This window comes from Phocoena phocoena, chromosome 4, assembly GCF_963924675.1.
Source record: "Phocoena phocoena chromosome 4, mPhoPho1.1, whole genome shotgun sequence".
NCBI lineage: Eukaryota > Metazoa > Chordata > Mammalia > Artiodactyla > Phocoenidae > Phocoena > Phocoena phocoena.
The window spans coordinates 23085429-23107907 of NC_089222.1; the positions used below are offsets into that span (position 1 = coordinate 23085429).

The window sequence follows — 22479 nt, forward strand, 5'->3', positions numbered from 1 at the left end:
ACTGGCCTCCTTGGGAGACCATTGGAGGAAAGCTGTCTTGCAGAGAATCCTGCAGCCAGAACCCTTCCCTCGTGCTATAAAGAAGATGTGTCATTGGACATCAGGGTACCGTGAGAGAGGACAGTGGCTTTCAGGGTAGCAGTGGGGAGAGATATCACTCCTGCCACACAAGCCTGTCGCTGGTGCCTGCCTTTGTTCAGGATAGGAGGGCATCTCTCAGCCTTCTTAGATGACCCCTTGGATTCTGAGAAGGGGACGGGCTTGCCCAAGGACATCCAAATGCTGAGAGGTGGAACCACGGCGGGTATAGGTCTTCTGACTCAGAACTCCACACTCCACCCTATCTCTCCATGGACCTGGGTCTCCCCCAGAGCCACACACATTCAGCCTACTTCCTCTTCCGCTGACAGTTCTTTTAATATTTGCAGGTACTTGAATCTTCTCCCTGCGGGGAGTCAGGAGAGGGTATGGCTTTAGGAAGGCTGGCTCCAAAGCCAGAAAGATCTGGGCTCAAATCCAGGTTTCACCATGCCTCAGGTCAGGGTCACTAAGCAAGTCACTTACCTCTCTGAGCCCTCGGATGTGGTATCTGCAAAGTGAGACTAATAACGGTACCTGTCTCAGAGGGTCGTCCCGAGGCAGAAGTGTGCCCGGCACACAGGAGCAGCTCCATTAGACCCACAAGGGAGATGAAGAAACAGAGGCCTCGAGAGTGGTTTTAGGAGTCAGGCCAGGCTGTTGGTGCCATTTGCTGGGGGTGTAACCTTAGGCAGGTCGTTTCACATCTCAGGCTCAGTTGTCCCATCGGTGAAACGGCCCTCCTTCCTCAGATGGATGCCAGGCAGACTGATAACACATATAAGAGGCCCAGCCAAGACGTTACTGGGTGGCATTAGCTTAGACACTGATATCGTCATCAGCACGTCAAACACACTTGGTTTCCGTGATATGCATGTGACCACAGCAAGCCACCTGCCTCTCTTTGCCGCACTTGTCCTCATCTCTAAAGTGGGCAGAATCGTGCCCCCTCCTCTCTGCATCCTCATCACATGGCTCTTGGTGGATTGAGCAACAGGCTGGAGAGCTGTGAGTCAGCCCTGGATTCACACTGTGGAGTGTGTCATGACCCTGGAAATGCCAAGACAGGGGCCTGGAGAACTGACCCCACTCTAACCACGCAGGGGGACGGCCATGGTCCCAGCACAAAAGAGAGGCTCTCAAAGCTTCCATTCAACTCAGGGAACTTCCCCCCAGGGCCTACCCTGAGCCAGGTGGGTGGGGAGTCCTGGGGCTGTGAGCTGGAGCTGGAGGGTGAGGGCAAGCAGGTGACCTGATCCTGAATAGATGATTCTGATCCAGGGAGGTCAGAGCAGTGATGGGGGACCCAGGGGCTGGGAGAGCAGAGAACAGGGCGCCTGAGCCTTTGGAAAGTCTTCCCAGATGAGATGGCACTGAAGCTGCATCGAGGGGGGTCAGTACCATTCACCAGGTGCACTGAGGGGGTGGGGATGGAGGCCGTGCTGGGAACGGGCAGGGAGGAGTACCCGCCGGAGAGCTTGGTGCTTAAATGCTGCACCTTCCAGCAATCGGTTTCCACCCGCGTCCCGCTCAGCATCTCTTGCTCTTTAACTGACGGGGGACCAGACTTTGCGTTGCAGGGAAGGGTATGGAGAAAATTCTGCAGAGGTGGATGAACCAGCGTGTGTTTCCTTGTTTGTCTCCATGACAGACGTGGCATGATTTCCAATGCAGACAGTGAATGAAGTAGACAGAACTTTCCAGAGAGCTCCTGTAAGGCTGTGGGCGGAACAGCCAGAGTTCACCTGGCCCAGAGGAGCATGGTGGGCCTCAGCAGGGAGGGTCCCTCCTCCCTCCCTTTCCATGGAGCCCAGCCAACCTCAGCTGCTGAGGTCTGGGTGCCTTCAGAGCATCCCCAGTTGGTACCCTCAGCCAGGAGGCTGGTTTCCCTAGTCAGGAGGACAGGGCAAGGCCCCCCCACGGGGGCAGCAGGCATGGGCACGTGGGCCCAGGGCAAAGTGGAAGCTCAAGGGGCCTGGGGGGCCTGGAGCTGCCTATCAGATCATGGGCCAATGTGGGGAACCTGTCTGGGGCCTCTAGAAACTAGTACACTCTGAGGATGACGAATTTCTGTAACCTGACTGGGGGAAGTTAGTATTTAGAGTAAAACGTGACCACATTTTCAGCCAGGTTAAGACAAGTGGGTTGTTTGTTTTGCCTTGTTTCAGCAATGAGGCTTTAGCTGGAGACCGGAAGCCCCTCTGCGTCTCCCACCACCAGTGTCTGTCTCTGGCCCAAGACTCTGCATCCCTGGGTGATGGCGGCCAGCGACACACAGGCAGCACCTGTCAGCGAGGAGCTGGGGCCTGTCCACCCGCGGAGGTTTGGCAAATGGCACCCTCCCTTGGGCAGACTCTCCCACCTTTTTCCAGGCTCCAGGCCCAGAAGCAAATAGTGACAGCATGTCACCTCCTCCCAGCCTCCAAGGCTTTTGCTCTTCAGGCTCTCAGCTCCGTGGATTTATAACATCCCTCATTACTGAATGCAAGACAAAGCACCCCGTACCCAGTCTGTGGGCGGCACTCAGACATGCCAACTGGAGCCCTTTGTGGCAAAGAGAAGGGGCAGGTTGTCTGTCGGCCCTGGTGGGCAAGGGAGAAGGATGGTTTTCAGGCAACATTTGCCGGTTCTGTGCAATAAGTAGCAACTGAGCCATTGCAACTTTTTAATGTAAACATATTTCAAATTATAGAGTATTTCACGCTCATTTAAAAATAATTTTTTAAAGGAAAATAATTACAATAAAAATTCCCGGGCTTCCCTGGTGGCACAGTGGTTGGGAGTCCTCCTGCCGATGCAGGGGACACGGGTTCGTGCCCCGGTCCGGGAAGATCCCACATGCCGCGGAGCGGCTGGGCCCGTGAGCCATGGCTGCTGAGCCTGCGCGTCGGGAGTCTGTGCTCCGCAACGGGAGAGGCCACAACAGTGAGAGACCCGCGTACCGCAAAAAAAAAAAAAAAAATTCCCCATGATGTACTGAGTGCAGTGTTATCAGTATTATAGTATACCTTTCTCCCTTCATACATAGTTATTTGAACTCTGGTTTTTTTCCACTTAACTTTGTGCCACATATATTGTCCCACGTCATGAAACCTCACCACGCTCTCAGCAGCTGTGTGACGTTCTCTCCAAGAAGGTCAAACCTGCTTGACGGGGTCCTTGAAGTCAGCTAGGGCAGTGTGATTGTCTGGCTTTAGCTTGGTTCCACTTTTCTGTGTATCAGTGAATATCTGTGCAAAAGTCTTTGCATTTTGGATTACTTTCTCAGGCGTGTATTACCTGGAGCAAAGTGTTTGGGCGTTTTGAGGCCTGAGATAAGTTTGGCCGAGCATCTTCCTAATTGTCTGCCATGACTTCCGCTGCCCCCGGCCATGTGAGGGACACCTCCCTTCACCCCTGTGCACTTGGACTCTCGGCTTGCCAGTGTATTTCATGGACTCTGCAGATTTGTGCCATCTTTTCTGAAGAGATGACAATTTGGTTCTAGTTGTAGAAAGTCGCTCAGTGAAATGAAAAGTCCTGCAGTCCTCTAATATCACGGGGAGTCGTGGTCCTTTTATTTAAAAAAATAAATCTGCAGCCGTGTGCAACAGATCTATTGATTAAAGAGAGTTACGTGACTGGAGTATGAAAAGTTTACATAAGCCATCTTTACAAAAAGACGGAAAGTGTGTGCATGAAAGCCCATACTCTAGCATTGTAAATGCTTTTCAGGGCTATAAACATAAAGATTCTTGAAGAATAGCTACTCCGTCTTGCACCAATAATGCATTTGTCCCAAGATAAGAAAATTGCCTGGAAAATGCTCATGTTTATTGGACATAAGAGAGAAGAGTTTCTATAAATCCAAGAGAAAGTACCCTGGTTGGTTGAGTTAATGATTTCCCCCTTGGGAGAATTGTTTTCCGGAATGGCTGTTCTTAAATTGCCTGGTTTCTGCACCTTTCCAGCATCCATTCTGCTGGATGTGTTTCTGTTTGGGAGCTGAGAAGCATGTGAGATGAGGATCTTTGGGGATGAAAAGGTTGGGGAGAAAGCAGCAACCAAGCTTTAGGTGGGGACCCTGCTTTCTGAACACCATACGGTTCCCTTGGATGGCAGCATCGGCTGTTGCCCTGACAGCCCCAGACAGCGTGGAGCCAGGGTGAAAGGGGAGGGCCAGCAGGCTCAGAGGCTTGTTGGAAAACTAAGGTGATCACATGGACATCAGAGAACCATGCCGAAGTGAATGGATCCCCTCACAGCGCATGGACAGCCAGGGGCCAACCAGACTGGGTTGCAGTGTCCCGGGGGCCTGTGCCAGGCGTGGAGGCAGAACAGACTCACCCAAGGGCTATGTGCAGATCCAGGGGACCTGGAGAAGCAGCACACAGAAAGGAACCCAAACCCAGCCTTGCAGAACAGCAGCAGTATTTTCAATTCAGAGAGACTGGAATGAGCAGGAGAATCTAGAAGGAAGGCAACAGAACCTGGGCAGAAACACCTTCCGTGAAGCATCCTTGTCATTCACTCTTCAGATATTTATTGAGAACCTGCCATGTTCCAGGAACTGCACCAAGCACCGGAGATTTACAGTCTAACCAAAAGAGACACAGTCCCTGCTCTTGTGGAACTTGTGATGGTAGATGGGAATGGGGTAGGGGGTGAGAGTTTCAGATGGAAAACAATCACAGAAATAAATGAATCGTTTAGGCTACTGGTCAAAGCCAGTCATATCGCCAAGCCAAAAATCGCCAGGCCAGGGATGTGTACTCCTTCCAGCGGAGGAGGGTGTCAACGAAAATAGTCAATAAGCAATCAATAATAAGAATAGAAAAGAGTTTTATTTGAGCCAGACTGAAGACTAACCCGGAAGCCATTTTCCGAGATGACTCTGAGAAACTGCTCTGGAGAAACAGCGTTTTCAGCACAGTTTTATATCTTGTCAGACCAAAGAATATTAAACAAGTCAGGGTTATACTTCTTCAGGTTTTCAAAAAAAAGAACAGATCGGCACATACGCAGTGAGTCAGTATGGCCTCGGCACCTGGGATGGGAGTCTTATCATCAAAGAAGTATCAGCATTGGCGTCCCAAGAAGAGGGGCATTTAATCTTTACTTTTAACACGAACGTTGTTTACTTCTGGTCGATGTGCCCTCTTTTTTAATCATTAAAGCATATGTACACTATATGTCTGATAGGCTACAAATGCCTGAAACACAGTGAGACCAACCAAACTGAAACGTCAGAGTTTGGAGCAGAGAAATGTTTATGGCAGGGCCATGCCAGGAGACAGGTGGCTCGTGCCCAAAAAACCCCCGAACTCCTCCAAGGGTTTCAGCAAAGCAATTTTAAGGGCATGATGAGGGGGGCATGGTTAGTTGTTGCAAACTTCTTGGTGCTGGAATCCTTCGTTCTTGCAGCTGTCCAGGCAGGTCAAGTCAAACCTCCAACAAGACAAATGTTATTCGCTGTTCTGCAACTTTTTATCTCCATACAAATGGAAAAGCGTTATACCCTTAAAGGTCAGAGCCTTGAGAATGGGCTATCCTGTATATTTCAGGCTATAGGCAACATTCTTAACTGGAAGCAAAAACAACAGAATACAAAGGTTAAAGTCAAAGAAACAGATTTGTTCTTCCCCATTGCACTTCTCAAATCATGTACGGGGAAGGACCAGTTTTTTTTTCCCAATCATCATGGAGCATGATTTTGCAAAAATATAATAGAGACAGATTTCTAGAAAAATGAAATAACTAGCAAAGGCATTCAAAATATAAGCCAATTTTTTAAGTATAATTAGATTCAACAAATGTAAAATTACTCTGTCAAATTGCTATAAAATTTCTAAATGCTACCCTGGATTTCTGTGGCAGGACTATAACAAGCACTTCCAAGGCCACACCGGTCTATAGACCACAGAGAGCAGCATTGCCCCAGAATCTGCCCTTGCCCTTGCCCTTGCCCTCCACAAAATCAGAAATGATTTAGACTTGGATTACGTTTCCAACTTGGTCTGATCACAAGCCATCTTTACATGGTCCTTACCTCTCAGCACTGGTTCTCCTGGTTGACAATGGCAGGCCAAGGAAGATGGTACAATAGAAGCCTCGGGCTTCATCTAGAAGCTATCGGGCAGGAAGCTGTCTGAAGTTTCCCAGGTGCTCCCAGAATAAGGCCTGAAATTGTCCACCTACATGCCTGCCTCTGAAATCACCCAGATGACAATGTGAGGGTATTATCAGGCCAAGGAGTCGGTAATCATGGTGATGATTTGGGACAGAATTAGACTCCCTCTGTCATCAGGAAACTAGAAAGAACTTCACAGGCAGGACAAAATTTGAGGACAAATTACTAGTTGTTTCATTTGACATTTATTGAGACATCTCAGGGGATTAGAAAAATTGCAAATACATGAAGTTTTCCAAAATTGGAGTCATATGTAAGTGCAATTTCATCATCATACACACTTGTCCACAGACACTCAAACTCAGGCAGAGGTGTGTACATATGTGTGTACACACACACACACACACATGCCACGTCTTGGATCCTTTTCATTTTAATGCGTGGCAGTCCAGAATCTCTGAATTCCAGATGACTGCCTTCTTCGCCTTTGACGAAATTGGAGTGTGTGTGTGTGTGTGTGTGTGTGTGTGTGTGTGTGTGTGTAGATTTTCATACATCTAATCACTCACTCATTTCATAGATATCTATTGAGCACCTATTATGTGCCAGGCCCTGCACAGTGATGTATAAGTTATGCTCCAGAGCATGAATGGGTGATAAACAAACAGTAAATAATTCTCAGGAGGAAGAGAAGGACCAGCCACAGAGGGGCCAGGGACTGATCACGAGGCAGAGGGCTGACCTGAGTTGTACTCCCTGATCTGAACTATGGGTATTTTTTCTCTCCCTTCTTCTCCTTTGTAGTTAATTAAGATCTCCCTTTTTAGTAAGAACTAAAAGGTAATAAAATCCTCTTGTGAAGATTAAGTATAGTGAATGCCAAGGGGTTAGTAATAAAGGAAGGGCAAGGATTCCTTATATTTGTAATTAGTTCAGAGAGTTTGTGTTTTCTTTCTTTTTAAATTGTGCCTGCATGTAATTGTTTTTAATTGGGGAAGGGAAAGCCATATAATTTAATGCTCAAAAGTAGATGTGCCTCTTATGTGTTGGGCCCAGGGTAAGTGGTTTGTGTTTGTTATCTGATATAAACCCAATCGGCAGCTCTGAAATAGGTGATAACATCACCAGTGTTTGCGTGAGTAAACTCAGGCAGGGAAGGAACTGACTGGCCCCCCTGTCCGTGGTACCAAGTGGCAGACCTGGGACTCACACCTGGGTCTAACCCCAAAGCCCGGGCTCTTCCCTTTGGGGTAATTAATATTCCCATTCTACAGATGAAGAAACTGAGGCCCAGAACCATTAAGGAACATGCCCAAGGTTATTCAGCTGGAAAGGAAGCTATGTAATTCGTGGGTCTCAGTTCAAAATGGGAATGAAAAGCCTTTTGCTTTAAAATTACTAAGATCTTCAAGAGAGTGACAGCAGAATGTTACACCAAGTATGGGGCCCTTCTGCACATGAAGCTGGTCTTGGAACCCGGACTGGACTCCTCACCACCTCCTGCCTCCTTCTGGCTGAATGTCCCATCTCACGGTTATAAACCCACAACAGCAGAAAAGGAAATGTTAAATGAAAATGAACTCAGAAAAGCAAGGGATCCTTTTTGGGGTTGGGTTTTGGAGTCATGCAGGCCTGGCACGAGTCCTGGCTCTAACACATGTATGGTCTTATCTAATTTTCACACCAGCTCCCTGAGATGTAGTTGTAATTCCTCCCCATTTTACAGATGAGGAAACTGAGGTAGAGAGTGTCTTGCCCCAGGAGCACTAGCTGGCAAGCAGAGAAGGCAGGTGTCTGACTCCTCACCCCTCATCTCTATACTCTGTTGCCTAAGTGTCACCATGGCCCTACCCAAAGTCAGGCTGGGTTACTGAGGAATTCACCCCAGGAGCCCTGTAGGGAGAGGAGAGAGAAGGCGAGTCTCAGAAGCCAGCCCTTTTCACTCCCATTTACAACAAGGGCCGCTCCCTGGCCCAGCACTTAAGTCCTTTGTAACCTGGCCCCAAAGTTCCTTTCCGGCCCATCTCACACCAGGCCTCCTAGAGGCCCACCCCTTGGCCTTACATTTGTCTATGCTTTCTGAGTCCTGCCAGGCTGCTGATCGGGGGGCACCATTCATGTCGTTTTCCATCTAAATGGCACCCGTTGGCATTGTACAGCACCAAGACCATGGTGGTGACACCCTAGAATTCTCTCTGCCCCCCAGATGCCCCTCATTCTACAGTGCTGTGTTAACCATGCCTTCTACTGTCTGCATCCTGAAGCTTTGACAACTGGGGACTGGCTGAGCCTGGAGGAACTGCCCCTCTCAATTAGGTAATTCCTAGAGAGAGCAAACAACTTACCCTTTTGCTTTTCAAACACTAACCAACCAACCCAGAACCCACATCCCCATCCACCTCTTTTATCAGGCTCTCACACTCCAGCCAACATTCGCCTGCCCTACTCACCCCAGGGCCAGGTACCAGACATCGAGGGACAGCCCCTACGCCCCAGAGGCCACTGAAATTATACGAACTAGGCGATCCTAAGGCTGCTTACCCTGCCTCGCCTCTTCCTTCCCATTCAAACCACGGTACAGGCTCTTGCCTATGGTTTTCCCCTCTCCCTCTGCCTCCTGACTGACCCTGTGCTTCTCCATGTGCCCCCGGTGGTGTGAGCCCCCTCTCTTTGGGACTTGTGAGTATAACAAATTCTCTTATCAATGGCAGTAATATCCTGATCTGTTGGCCTTATCACACTTAAATAATAATACCACCTATATTAAAACAAAGCCCAGGTTACTTCCCCCAGGAAGCTGCCTCTGATCACCCTGGTCGGGATAACTTATCTCTTCCTCTTTTTTCTCTGGGACCCACATTTTGTCCCTCTGTCCCTCTGTCTGCCTGAAAGCTGGCCATGTGGCTGCCACTGCCCTGACCGTCAGCACCATCCAGTTAAGGGTTATGAGTCACACATCTCTGCCTCCCATGCCTGGGGCTCTACCTGGCACATAGTAGATGCTCAGTAAATACATGTCATCTAGAATAAAGATAAGAATGATACAAGACTGATGATAGTAGTGGTGGCAGTAGCTCTCTGTTCCTGGTGCTTTGCATACCTTTTCTCCAATTCCCAAAGCAGCTCTGCAAGGTAGATTTGTGTTGTCATCATTCTACAGATGAGAAAATGAAGCTCAGGGAGGTTCACTGATTTACCTAAGGCCACACAGCCAAGAAGTGGCAGAGCCATGGTTCAGACCTGAGTCTGTCCAGCTGCAGAGTTAACACTTTTGAATTTAGTTAAATTGAATTGAAGTTAATTCCACCTCATGTGACACTGTCAGAGGTGATTCTCTGTGTGGGTTGATTGAGAGGTGGCAATCAGGAATGTTCTAGTGTTCTGAAAATGAGCACCAGCCCTAAGCCAGCTGCCGAGTGATCTTTTCAAAGCACAGTCTAGATTCTTCATGGCCTCACTAAGAACCCATTTATGGCTCTTCACTGGCCCTAAGATGAAACCCAAACCTCTTAGCCAGCATCTGTCATCTGATCTCCACTTACCTTTCCAGCCCATCTCTACCTCTTTACTCACCCCCAACTCAGAGGCACTGGATGGCCAGTGGAGATAAAGATGCTCCCTATTAAGCATAGGTACCTCCCTGGCTTTGCCCTGTGGGAAAGGAAGTCCCTTGGTGCCAAATCAAGGCCACTTATTTATAAGAGAAGGTCATGAAAGATGCTAGGTGGTTGATGCCTGCAAAGACTGGTTAGAATGTCAGCTGCCTGAACAATCCCTGATCAGGAGCGAAAACCCCTTTCCTATCCCTCCCACTCCCAGCATCCCCACATCCAGCCACTTACCTTGTATGAATCCTAGAAAACCCGATGCTTCTTCCTCTGCTAGAAGGTGAGACCAGGAAGAGCTGGAGGCCCTTTGAACGTGAACAATAAAGGAAAAAGGAATGTTCGGACACACCTGTGTCTGTCCCTTTCATCCTTCTGCGTCACTTCTGAGTTCAGAATTGGAACAATGGACCTGAGTGTCTTGGATTACAAGAGCCCTCAAAGCCTGTGCTTTCCAGAAGTCTCAGGTTAGCTTTGTTCCACCCACAGGCATCTAATAAGAGAGTTCCAAGTGGTTAATATTCTCCAGATGAGAAAATATATGTTCCCCCAATTCAGCAGGAGTTATAATGCAATCATCCTGTTTCTGAATCCTTAATGCACCGAGACGGAATTTAGTTCCTGAAGGCATTCCAGTGCTAACCTTTTCAGGAATACTTATGATGTCATCGAGCTTGATTATTAAAACAACAGGTGGTCTACTTCCTTTCTCTTCATTTGAGAAAACAGTGGAACCACAATTCATTAACTAATCTCTAGGTCCTTTATAAACTGAAAAGATTTTGTTTCCAAGCAGGACAGCTCAGAGAAGTTTAGGAAGCTTGTGAACCAAGGAGTGGGATGTTTCTATCATGAGGCTTCAGCAGGAAGGTTGCTGTGTTGGGCCCTTAGCCTTCAACGCTCACGACGAGCCCACGAGGAGGTGTAACTATCCCGAATCTACAGATGAGGCCACGGAGGCCCAGAGATGACAACTGTTTTGCAAAAGTCACATGACCTGCATTCAGAGGAGATGAGATTCAAGCCCAGATCTCTCCAGTCTTCAGTGTCAAAGCAACCCACACAAACTGCCCCCAAGGTCAAGCAGTGATAAAACTGACAACACTCCTTGATCCTTTACGAGCATCAGAGATTATCATCTTTTTTTTTGATATATCAGTGCAAATTGAAGGTTCAGAAATGAATCTGGGGACTTCCCTGGTGGCACAGGGGAGAAGAATCCGCCTGCCAATGCAGGGGACACGGGTTCGAGCCCTGGTCTGGAAAGATCCCACATGCCGCGGAGCAAATAAGCCCATGCATCACAACTAATGAGCCTGCGTGCCGCAACCGCTGATGCCTGTGCTCCATAACAAGAGAAGCCACCACAAGGAGAAGCCCGCGCACCGCAACGAAGAGTAGCCCCCACTCGCCACAACTAGAGAAAGCCCACGCGCGGCAACAAAGGCCCAACACAGCTGAACTAATAAATAAAATTTAAAATCTTGAAAAACAAAAATGAATCTGTAAAACTCACCATTCTCAGTTCTAGCAAATCCTCAGAATCATGGAGGAGCTATTGTAAAAGAGCCCTGTGACTGTGGGCAAGTCACACCAACACTCAGCCACAGTTTTCCATCTGCACAATTAAGATAGTAGCACTCATGGACTTCCCTGGTGGCACAGTGGTTAAGAATCCGCCTGCCAACACAGGAGACACGGGTTCAAGCCCTGGTCTGGGAACATCCCATATGCCGCGGAGCCTCTAAGCCCGTGTGCCACAACTACTGAGCCTGCGCTCTAGAGCCCGTGAGCCACAACTACTGAGCCCGTGCGCCACAACTACTGAAGCCCGTGCACCTAGAGCCCGTACTCCGCAACAAGAGAAGCCACCGCAATGAGAAGCCCGCGTGCCGCAACGAAGAGTAGTCCCTGCTTGCCACGACTAGAGAAAGCCCGCGCACAGCAATGAAGACCCAACGCAGCCCAAAAATTAATAAATAAATATATTTATTTTAAAAAACGAAAAGATAGTAGCACTCACTCACTGTGTTGCTGGGAGGATTAAATGAAAGAAGAGACCTAAAATCCCTTAGCACCTTGTAGGTGCTAATAATTGTATGTCTTCTTATTTCCTGCAATAAATGTTATTGCATAAATAATCACTTAACAATAATAACTGTTGACTATGTCCCTTGTGTTTGAGGCTGAAACGACTGCATTTAATCCCCCCAGATCCTGGGTGGTAGGTGTGACTTTTATTGAGACTCAAGGTGGGTAAGTAGTTTGCCCAGAGTTCACACAGGAAGTGGGAGGCCTGGAATTTGAACACAGACACCCTGAATTTAAAGGTCATACTTTTAGCCATCCTGCCATCCTTCCCTCTGGAAAATGAAGATGAATAGATATTTCACGTGACAAAGGCTGAATTCGATGACTTGCATTTTGCTCTCTTAATCCCCACCCCAACTCCTTCTTGGAAAATGAAAGATGTTTGTGTGAGCTTCCCACTGTCTCCAGGACGCTACACTCAGAAAGCTTCATTGATTTCTTTTACTATATGGTTGCAATTTTGCCTACGCTTCATAAACCCTCAGAAACGAGCCTCATGAGGTCACCAAAGCAACTGGCAGGTGTGATGATCCTGAAGCTCTTCTGTGCCTGATTTCTCTCCAGAGAAGGACGTGTCCCTTCTACCCAGGGGCGGCAAAAGGAATTAAAACTTTGCTAGGACTGTGCCTCCACTGACTTTTCCTTCGCTATTTATTTGCTTCTTTATTTACACTCCTTCAGAAAAGGACTCGATGTGGAATTTCTCATCAGAGATAACCACTAAAATATCTAGATGACAAAGAGACACCCACAGTCCCCACAGAATAAAGGGAACCGGTACTGATGTAAGGCCATACCAAGGTCCCCCTGCACAAAACCATTTCCCTGATTATTTTTAAATCTGTATCTCTAAAGAAAAGGAAGATCCAGGGAGAGAAGGGTGAGGAAGGGAAGGAAAGAGGCCGCCTCCTTGACACCATGTTTAATTATTGGGAAGAGATTCCTCCATTATCAGTTCTGGACCACTTGCCTTGCTGAGGACAAAGAAAAGCAAACGTGTAATGGGCTGCTGTTGGGATGGATGGTTCTGCAGGACTGAGGGTAGGGGCAGACGGAGGCGGTACCAGAGAGGCTACAAACAGGCTGTGGCTTCTCTCTGTGGCTCAAGAAGGGATGCCATGGCTGAAGTCAAGGTTAGGTCTCTGAGGCTTCTCAGATCCACCTGGCAAACATTTCCTGTGCTCAGAGCTAGGTGTGGAGGGATCACAGATAAACTCACAATTCCTGCCTTTAAAGAGTTCTTAGTTACAGGAAGAGGCAGGCACACGAACGGATAATTCCAAGATGATATCCTACAGGATCCATTCACACTTCCTACCACTGTCTAGTGAGCATGTGCTCTGTGCCGGTCATTGTGCAAAATGATGGGGACTCAGGGTAACCGTCAGCTTGGTGTCTAATACTGTAGTCTAATGGTGAATACGCTGTGAGAGCACAGAGGAGGCTTTCAACCCAGACTGGAGAAATCCTGAAAGCTTACATGGGGGCGGTGACAGACAGAAGAGAATAGAAAGGGCACTCCACGCAGAAGAAATGGCATGATTGAATGCTCAATAGTATGAAACATTGTGTACCTAGGACACGACAAGACTTGTCATGTGCGGACCTCTGCTTACGGCACTGTGACTTTTAGATATATCTAAGAAAAAACCCTCCTGTCTACCAGTGATTGGTCCTTTAGATTGACCTCTAGAGCGTGGGCTATAGCAGCTTCATGATCTCATCCTCCAGGAGAAGACACAGCCCCACAGAGCTCTGAGTAAAAACATGTAATTGGGTGTATTCTCTTTTACTTGTAGTCGCCATCATTTAAATATCCTCCCATGGCAAGTTACCTGGTGATGAACCCCACAACATGGTGTGCAATCTTTGCTTATGGCTCAGAGAAAACCCTTAAAGTATGGCTGGTTAATTCAGGGGTTCAGAGCTAAACCCAAATGACCTGGTTAGCTGGACTGTGGCAGGGTTGCAGTGCAGGGGGGATGCACATCTCCTTTGCTCGCTGGGGAAGGAATAACATGGACTGGGGCCCTACTGCATGTCAGGCCCGCATTGTTGCACCTGGCCCTCAGCCCCCAGTGTGGTCCCTACTGTACTGATGAGGGGCCTGAGGCTAGGAGACCTTCACTAACCTTCCCAAGAAACTCCTGACCTGATTGCGTCAAGCCAAGAGCATTGCGGCGTCCACTTCAAATGAACTTCTCTGAGGCTTCCCATGGGCCTTCATCCTTGACGTTCAGGTCTCAGCTCAGACAGGAACTCTCTCCATCTAAAGAGTCACTCTCTGTCACCACTTTTCCTTTCATAGCACTTACCCTCCCTGACGGGACAGCATGGACATATTCATTATGTGCCTCTCTCCCCCAGCTCCACAAGGCAGGGACCCTTCCTGACTCCTTCACTGCTGTATCCGTGATGCTACAAGCAGAGCCAGGTACATAAGAACCCCAAACAAATAAATGCATTCTTACTGAACAAAGCCATCTGACAGTCCCTAAGCCCAGCCCTTCCACTCCACTGGTTTCCTCAAGGTGGCGGCCGGTGGCCCATGGGGTGTTTGTGGGGAACCCCCTGGTGGCTGATGAATGACCCCACATGCAGGACTCTCTCGAGTTTCTCAAGGATGAGGGCAGGCAGTCCATGGATTTTCATTTCTACCTTAGCAAAAGGATTCCATCTAGCAATGTGACAAATGTTTGAGATTCATAAACTAATAGTATCCACAACTCATGTTCCTTGATGATTCAGACTTCTACCCACAAGTCTGGTTCAGGCTGGCACAGACCTCTCAGGCAGCTGTCGCTCTCAGCAAGCGCTGTTGCCAGCCACCATGAGCGTGGCCTCGACTTGCCTCTGACTTTCAGTGGCTGCTATGGTTGTTTCAATCAATTCTTGTGTACACTCATGCTTGCTGTGTATTTTTGTTGATTGCTCTGTTTTGTGTGGTACCATTTCGATTGTGATTTTGTTCCTCTCCAGCATTTTATTGTCTCCAAGTTATTTTTCCACTAAAAAGCAGGGATAAGGCCATCAGCCCTCCTTAAGTGGATCACAGTCCTGAATGTTCGGGAAAGAGTCCTTGCACCTCACCTCGTGGCCTCATGTAATCCTGAATTACCTTGTTTGCCTTTATTTTGTGACCAGAGGTATACGTTCCTAAAACTCACCTTGCTGGGCAAAACGGGGAAAATGGGGCGAGGGGCTTGACACTCGAAAATGTCATCAGTGACACATAAAAAAGAGAGAGAGGGAAAACGTTAGCACGGTGTTACTTTTACACAGGTTAAGTGGTTAAGAAATAGATAAGTACTACAATAATAGTACTTGAAGAGACCTGAGGTTTGCTTGTGGAAGTGGACACAGGAAAGGTTGCAGCTGGTACGTTACTGTGAAGAGGGTTTTCTGATGGGAATGGAAAGTTGTAACAGTGGTCCAGGCGGGTGTGGCTTTTCACACGTGGTGAGGGGAGTCGCTGGTAGATGTTTGAGGTCTGTGCACGTGTCTGTTTTGTACATTCCTACATGGCTCGGCTCAGCTCAGCTGGGTGCAGGTTTCTGCATTCACCTAATATTTCTCGTGCAAGAAATCTTGCGTAAGCAAATGTGAAATTCCCATTATCCTCAAATTGTTTCCTAATATATCAATTGTGGTGGAACAGATTCACGTTTTCAAAACACGTGTTATAGCGGAACTGTCTGTACCTGACTTACTGTCATTCTTCCCTTGTTTGCTCAGATTGGACCAAGAGGATTGAGTACCAGCCTGGCTCAGGGAGCGTGCCCCTGTTCCCCAGCATCCACCTGGAGACGTGCGACGGGGCTGTGTCCTCCATCCAGATCACCACAGAACTGCAGACCAACTACATCGGGAAGGGCTGTGACCGCGAGACCTACTCTGAGAAATCCCTTCAGAAATTATGTGGTAGGTTTTTCCCTGTTGAGATTAGTTTTTAATTATCTTTTTAAACAATATATACAAAGCATATGTTATTATATTATGAAAGAATCGCCCCTCCCCACTTCATTGGTATGTGTAACCTCTGGATGGATAGTGTTTACTTATGATGGTTAAAGGGTCAGAGGGCACAGGTTTTGGCATCAGACACACCTGATCAGATCCCACCATGGACCAACTGTGTGGCTGTGGGCAAGTGATGTGCCTCTATTCTTCATCAGTAAAATAGAGATTCATGACCTCATGTGTTGTTTTTTTAAATTAATTTATTTATTTTTGGCCGCGTTGGGTCTTCGTTGCTGCACGTGGGCTTTCTCTAGTTGCAGTGCGCTGGCTTCTCATTGTGGTAGCTTCTCTTGTTGCAGAGCACGAGCTCTGGAGCGCAGGCTCAGTAGTTGTGGCGCACGGGCTTAGTTGCTCCGCGGCATGTGGGATCTTCCCGGCCCAGAGCTCAAACCCTTGTCCCCTGCATTGGCAGACGGATTCTCAACCACTGCGCCACCAGGGAAGCCCGGCACCATGTGTTTAAGAGCACCTAGCACAGGGCCTGAAGGAACAGGGATCCCTTCCACTGTGTTGGTTTACAGAGAGGTGCCTGCCCAGGGGCCAGTGTGAAGGGTGGTGTCAGCCACTTGGGGAGAGGTGGGTCTCCTCCCTCAGGACCAGCTATGGAACTTGAGGGCTTAGTGCAAATGGAAGTGCAGGACACTTTTCCAAAATTCTTGAGAATTTTAAGGCAGCAACAGCAAAGCATTAAACCAAGCTGGGGGCCTCGTGTGACTGTTCAGATCACATGCCGGTGAAGCCAGGCCTGGCTGCCCAAGTCGGAAAAGAAGAGCTAGGGTGAGAGTGGAGGTGGGATCTGGAAAGTCCAAGTGTGGGGGACAGAGGGCTTGCTGTCCACGGGCTGAAAGATGGCGCCCCAAGAAAGGAGCAGGCCGGAACTAGGAGCCAGGCTGCTGGAGGTTCTACACGAGGAAGCTTAGCTTTATTGAGCGCCTGCTGTGTACACCCTCCTAGAATCTTCACATGCCCTACCCTAAGTTCCCCACTACACTGAGGAGGGTCTTATTCACCCAGTTTTAAAGATGGACAATTTGAGGCCCAGAGAGGAAAAATGACTTGTTCAAGGTCACGCAGATAGAAAGTGACAGAGCCAGACTTTGAAGGTAGGTCTGTGGGAATGAAGGGCTCTTTGGCTCAGGGTCTGTGACTCCAGGCCAGGCCTCTGGAGCTGGAACGTAAACCGCTCAAGTCAGCTGTGGAATAAGATACTTAATACGGGGGGGATGGTGCCATGTGCTTGGTAAACCACACCGTGCACGGGTTGATGGGTCTCCTTCATCCCCACCACGTATATTTCATTTCTGTTCTCTCCAAGAATATTCAGGCCCTCACACTGACTCTCCAGCGGGGCTGTGGGCAGCTTAGGAAAGAGCTTCCTCTTAGACGGGGCCTACACTTGGGGGTAACTCCATCCCCACCAAAGGAAAAGGAGGCTCCCGAACACACAGCGTAGCCTGCATCCCCTCCTGGGGACCCCTCCACTACTCTCTTCAGGGCAGTTTTTCTCTCTCAACATTGACACACACACTCATGCACACACATGCACACACAGGTGCATACAGGCACACACAGGTACACACATGCATACACGTGTGCACGCCCCCCCCCCCCACACCTTCACACACACAGCTCTTGCCCAAAGGACCGAGTGACAATTTGAGAACTGAATGTGAAATACACCCTGCTCGGGTATCACCGCGTCCTATTTGTCATGTCACCAGGCCGGCAAGGAGGGCATGTGGGAAGGCACGTTTTTCCGGAATGATGCAGGAGATTCGGAAAAACACCACGACCTCCATATTCCAAACTGCTCTTGTAAAAGTGGCTCTCAGGGGCCCGCAACATTGAGAAAGCTGCCTCTGGTTCTCTCCTTCAGTCCGGGAGCGGAGAAGCCAGCTCCGCTGACAGCTTACTTTGAATGAATATCCCATTTCGCTCCCCACACACCTGAATTATAAGTCAAGTCCACCCCATGCCACCGCGGGTGACGGTCATTTCCTAAACTCCTCCAGGTTAGAAAGAGATGATGGAGTCAGCTTGTTAAAGATCAGATGGGCCCAAGGGCACACACTGGTGATTTGATTCTGAATGTTGCGAGGGGGAGACCAGGAGATCGGGAGAGTGAGAAGGATTTTCTGAGCGAAGAAACTTTAGAGTCAGATTGCATCTGGTTGTTAACATAGCTCATTGCTTCTGGGCTGCCAGCCTCGCGTGGCAGGAAGGCAGGTTAATTCAGTCAGGAAAGCACTTTCCCCTGAGATGCGAGCTTATCTGGTGCTGGGAGCGACCATTTGTTAAGAGAGGTCTGCCTGTCCTTCTGGTGACCTTCCCGGCAGTGCCACCCTCCCATCGCACTTCTGGGAACCCTGAGTGAGCCTGACAGGCAGGGCCACTCCTGCCTCCAGATTAGGAGTCTGACTCTTGAATCGGCAGAGGGAGAGTTCAGGAAAGAAGGGCAGGAGCAAATGAGTGAGACAGATGCCCGTCTGCTCTGGGGTCGGCTTCCTCAGGCCCCACGCGCTCTCCAAACCATGAGGGAAAGGCAGGCCAGATCGCTTCTAAAGCAGAGCCTGGGTTGTAATTCCTGACTCCCATGGGGCACCTTAGGTTCTGGAGACAAGCTTCTCTGTGTTTTCAGTGGACAGTCGACAAGTTGCTGGCGGGGTTTCCCAGCCAGGGAGCCACCATGACACTTTAAGCCCCAGCGTCCATGCATTTTTCATTTTACAAATCTTTATTGACTGGATGGAAACAGGGAGACCAATTAAGATGTTATCGTCATAGTCTAAGCAAGAGAGAATGATTTCTGAACTGGGGGAGTGGCGGTAGGGATGAATTTAAGACAGATTTAGGAGGTAAGAGTCAGTCACTGATTAGCTGTCAGCAGTGAAAAAGAAGGAATCTTAGAAGATTCTAATGTGAGCATCTAACTGGACGAGAGTGCCACCAGCCAGTGGCCACCAAATTCGGGGCAAGGGCAGATTTAGGGAGCAATGATGACTGGACCTGTGGAACATCCAGGTGTGGATGCCTAGCTCTAGCCTGGCTCTCCACACCCCCGAGGACCCACCTACATCCTGCTGATCCGTCCTTATAGCCCATTTCTCCCTGCCGTCCTGCCTCTTCTTGGCCAGGGTACCCCATCTGTCCCCGTTCCCAGTTCATTCCCATCCCTAAGCCTTTGTTCATGTTTCTTCCCGCTAGCATCTCTCTCTCCTTCGCCATTCCAAACGCTCCCCTTAAGTCAATATTCGCCTGCCCTCTGTGCTCACCAGGGTCAGTCCTGGGGCTCTTCCTGGTGTCTTTGAGTTCTGGCGTTGCTTCTGTGACATTTGTTGTTGTGCGGTGACCCAGGCTAGGGTGTCTCCCCAGAGGTGCCTTGTGGAGGTCCGGTCGCTGCCCACCTGCTTCTTCCTCCTGCAACGTTGCTCCACAACGAGCAATGATGGGATCCTGCGTAAGGGGCCGTCGGACAACAGCTGGGCAAAGCTGCTGTCGGGAAACACCGGACATGTGCAGTAGCACCAGAAATGGCCTCTTTGTTTCCAGGGGAACACTGGACGTCAGGCATATCGCTGCCTGCAGTTTGTGTACGGAAACACTTCCATTCCATCTTGAAACAAAAACGATACAGGGCCCTGCACCTGTGTCCCCTTCAGCTTGTAGGACAAAACTTAGCCTGACATGGTCCCCCATTGCCACTGGCTTACATGAAGCCAGGCCTCTCGGGGAAGTTGGACCAGCTGCTTACCACCTCCTCTGGGTTCAGAGATTCAAGATGAAGGGATCTCCCATCTCAGTCCCAGGCTTTCCCGAGGTGAAGTGTCACAGAACTGCCTTGAGTATGAAACGCATGATGAAGCCCCAGTGACTCTTGGCCAAATTAAACTTGACATTAACCAGAGCCCAAGAAAAAGCTCACTTCCGTGCCCCTGAGTCTCTGCATATTACAATAAACAGCAGTTTGTGACACACATGTCATTCGGAGACCGGAGGCCAGGGCTGCTCCTCCCTGGAATCACAGGCTCCTGGCATCTGGCCGGCACCTCCCCATATGACACTCGGGGTCAGCTGCTTTCTATACGTAGAGTCAAGAGCTCCGAGGACAGGTCCTATTGAAGGAAAGGGTGCAGAGAGAGACCCTTCTGCTAAATCAAGGGATTGATCTGTCAGACCAGTTCAGATTACCAGTCGGTGAGCTGTTCACAGGATTTATACACTTGTGGGTCCAGGAGGTCTTCGTAGCGAATGCATTCATTCATTCATTCATGTATTTATTAATTCAGCAAATATCTGTTCAGTGTCCAGATGTTCTAACTCGTGAGGTTATCTAGAAGTTAGTAAGACCACTTAACAATTCAGTCTCCTGGGGAAGACAGACATGTAAAAGAAGTTCAGTCCGTGGCTTTCTACTACACCATGCAGCTTAACAGAGCTTGCCCTCACTAAGAATCACAGTTCAAGGCTTTTATAGCTTCAGAATACCCCAACCAGGGGAAGCCATCATCAGTTCCTCCAAGATGCCTCTAAACAGCTGGAGCTTCCAGTGGGGGCAGAACCAGCCCCCCAGTCATAGCCACTGTTTCCATTCTCAGAGAGCTGAAGTGGGCCTCTGACTCTAAGGAAAACTGATGCATGCGTGTTGGGAGTCCCATTAAATCACTACTCATACATGAGCAAGTGTGCACACACTGACCCACGGGTGATGACGGTGAGCAATGGGCTTCTCTTTGGATGTGACTTCTTTGAAGTCAATTAAGCAGCTACCATACAGCATGCCCTTCTATTCTTGGAGAAGGTTTTTGCCTGCAGTGGCCTCTCCCAGGCTGGTCAGCAACTGGGTATCCACAGCCCTGCCCCAAGAGCTTGGCTGACCACCCTCATCCAAAGCCCAGCTTGCTTCACCTGGACAATTCAGGGCCTTTGAGGAACCCCTCTTGTCTAGAATTCCAGAGGTGGAATGATAGTCTGATGGTAGGATCAACGGTGTGAGCTCTGGAAAGGACATCAGAAAGTCCTCCACATCTATCCTGAAGGTATGCAGATAGAGAAGTGCAAATGGTAGCCGCTGATGTCAGTCACTTAATGTGGTTTATCAGTCAGGATAGGGCAGGTTATGCTGCAGTAACAAGTGATTCCAAAATCTATTGGCTTAAAATAACAAAGGTTTGTTTTCCATTCCTACCACATGTCCTTCTCGGGTTGACTGTGGCTCTGCTCTATGTTAGTTTCCCACTGGGATCCAGGCTAACAGAAAGGCCTCTATCTAGAACATTGTTGATCTCAGGGCAGATGGAAAAAACACGTGGTGAACCATGGACTGGCTTGTAAAGCGTCTGCCCTAAGATGACACGTCACTTGCACTCACATTTCACTGGTCAGAGCAAGTCACAAGGCCAAGTGCTATCAGTGGGTCAGAAAAGTATGTTGAGAACAGAATGCTTTCTATCAGCCTTTGTCAAGAGGGCCTCCCTGGCTTCCCCTGAGACTCTCTAGCAATGAACTCTTCCACGCGCCAAAACTAAAAGACTTTCTACTGGGTGACTAGAGGTAGGGCCCATTTCTATCTGGTTCGTTGCTCCATTCTCACCACAGTGCCTGGCATAACTTAGACATCACGTAAGCGTTTGAAGTAACGTGGAGTTGCTATATTGCTAATCGTGAGAATACTCTATAGAATGAGGCCTGTGTCCTTGAGCACAATGGTTCCTCTCCCCTGAGACCCTCTCCTTCTTGCCTTCCTTTCCCCTGCCCCATGATGGACCATGAGGAGACAGGACTGAGGCTCCATGTCTGTCACCATTGCCACAGCCTACCATGAAACGCTAAGGACACTCTCCAAGGCCTCACCAAGGCCACCCAAAGCAGCATGCAAACCCGGCAATTAAGAAGTCCAGATGGTGACCACTGTCCCCAGGCTCCACGTGGGCTCTCGCTCCACCGTGTGTCCTGAAATCTGCCTAAGTCACCGCTGTCTTTATCTACTTGCTGACTCAGAGATGCTTCCCTACCCTGATAGGGCTCAGGGACTTCAGACCAGACCTCACCTCTGGTTGTAAGCCTCCTGCACTCAGGCTGTAGCTGCTGTGCCCCAGACCAGTGTGAACTCTCAGCAGCGTGGTGGGTCCCAGGGACTTTGTGAGGGTTCCTAAGGGTGTCTCAAATACACACTGGGGCTTCCCTGCTGGCGCAGTGGTTGAGAGTCCCCCTGCCGATGCAGGGGACATGGGTTCGTGCCCCGGTCCGGGAGGATCCCACGTGCCGCGGAGCGGCTGGGCCCGTGAGCCATGGCCGCTGAGCCTGCGCGTCCGGAGCCTGTGCTCCGCAACGGGAGAGGCCACAATAGTGAGAGGCCCGCGTACCGCAAAAAAAAGAAAAAAAAATACACACTGATGTGCAGACGTTGCTGTTCCACCTTTCTGAGTTATGCATCCTGTTTACCCACTGCTTTCCATGGGATCCTTTGGGGAGAGGAGCGAGAACTTCAGCAGAAAGGAAAATCTCTCTCAGTTTATTTAAGTGCACTGAAAAAATGAAATACAATCTGTTAAGTCTGTGAAAGCCTGCACCATCTGG

At 49.1% G+C, this 22479-nt stretch overlaps 1 protein-coding gene across 1 annotated transcript in view; it reads left to right on the forward strand.

The window, feature by feature from the left end:
• CLSTN2 (calsyntenin 2) overlaps positions 1-22479 on the forward strand; it is a 564000-nt gene that overhangs the window by 427137 nt on the left and 114384 nt on the right. Inside the window, exon 6 of the mRNA XM_065875795.1 lies at positions 15619-15804. Within this exon, the coding sequence (XP_065731867.1) occupies positions 15619-15804 (186 nt within the window). The remainder of the gene's footprint in view (positions 1-15618; positions 15805-22479) is intronic.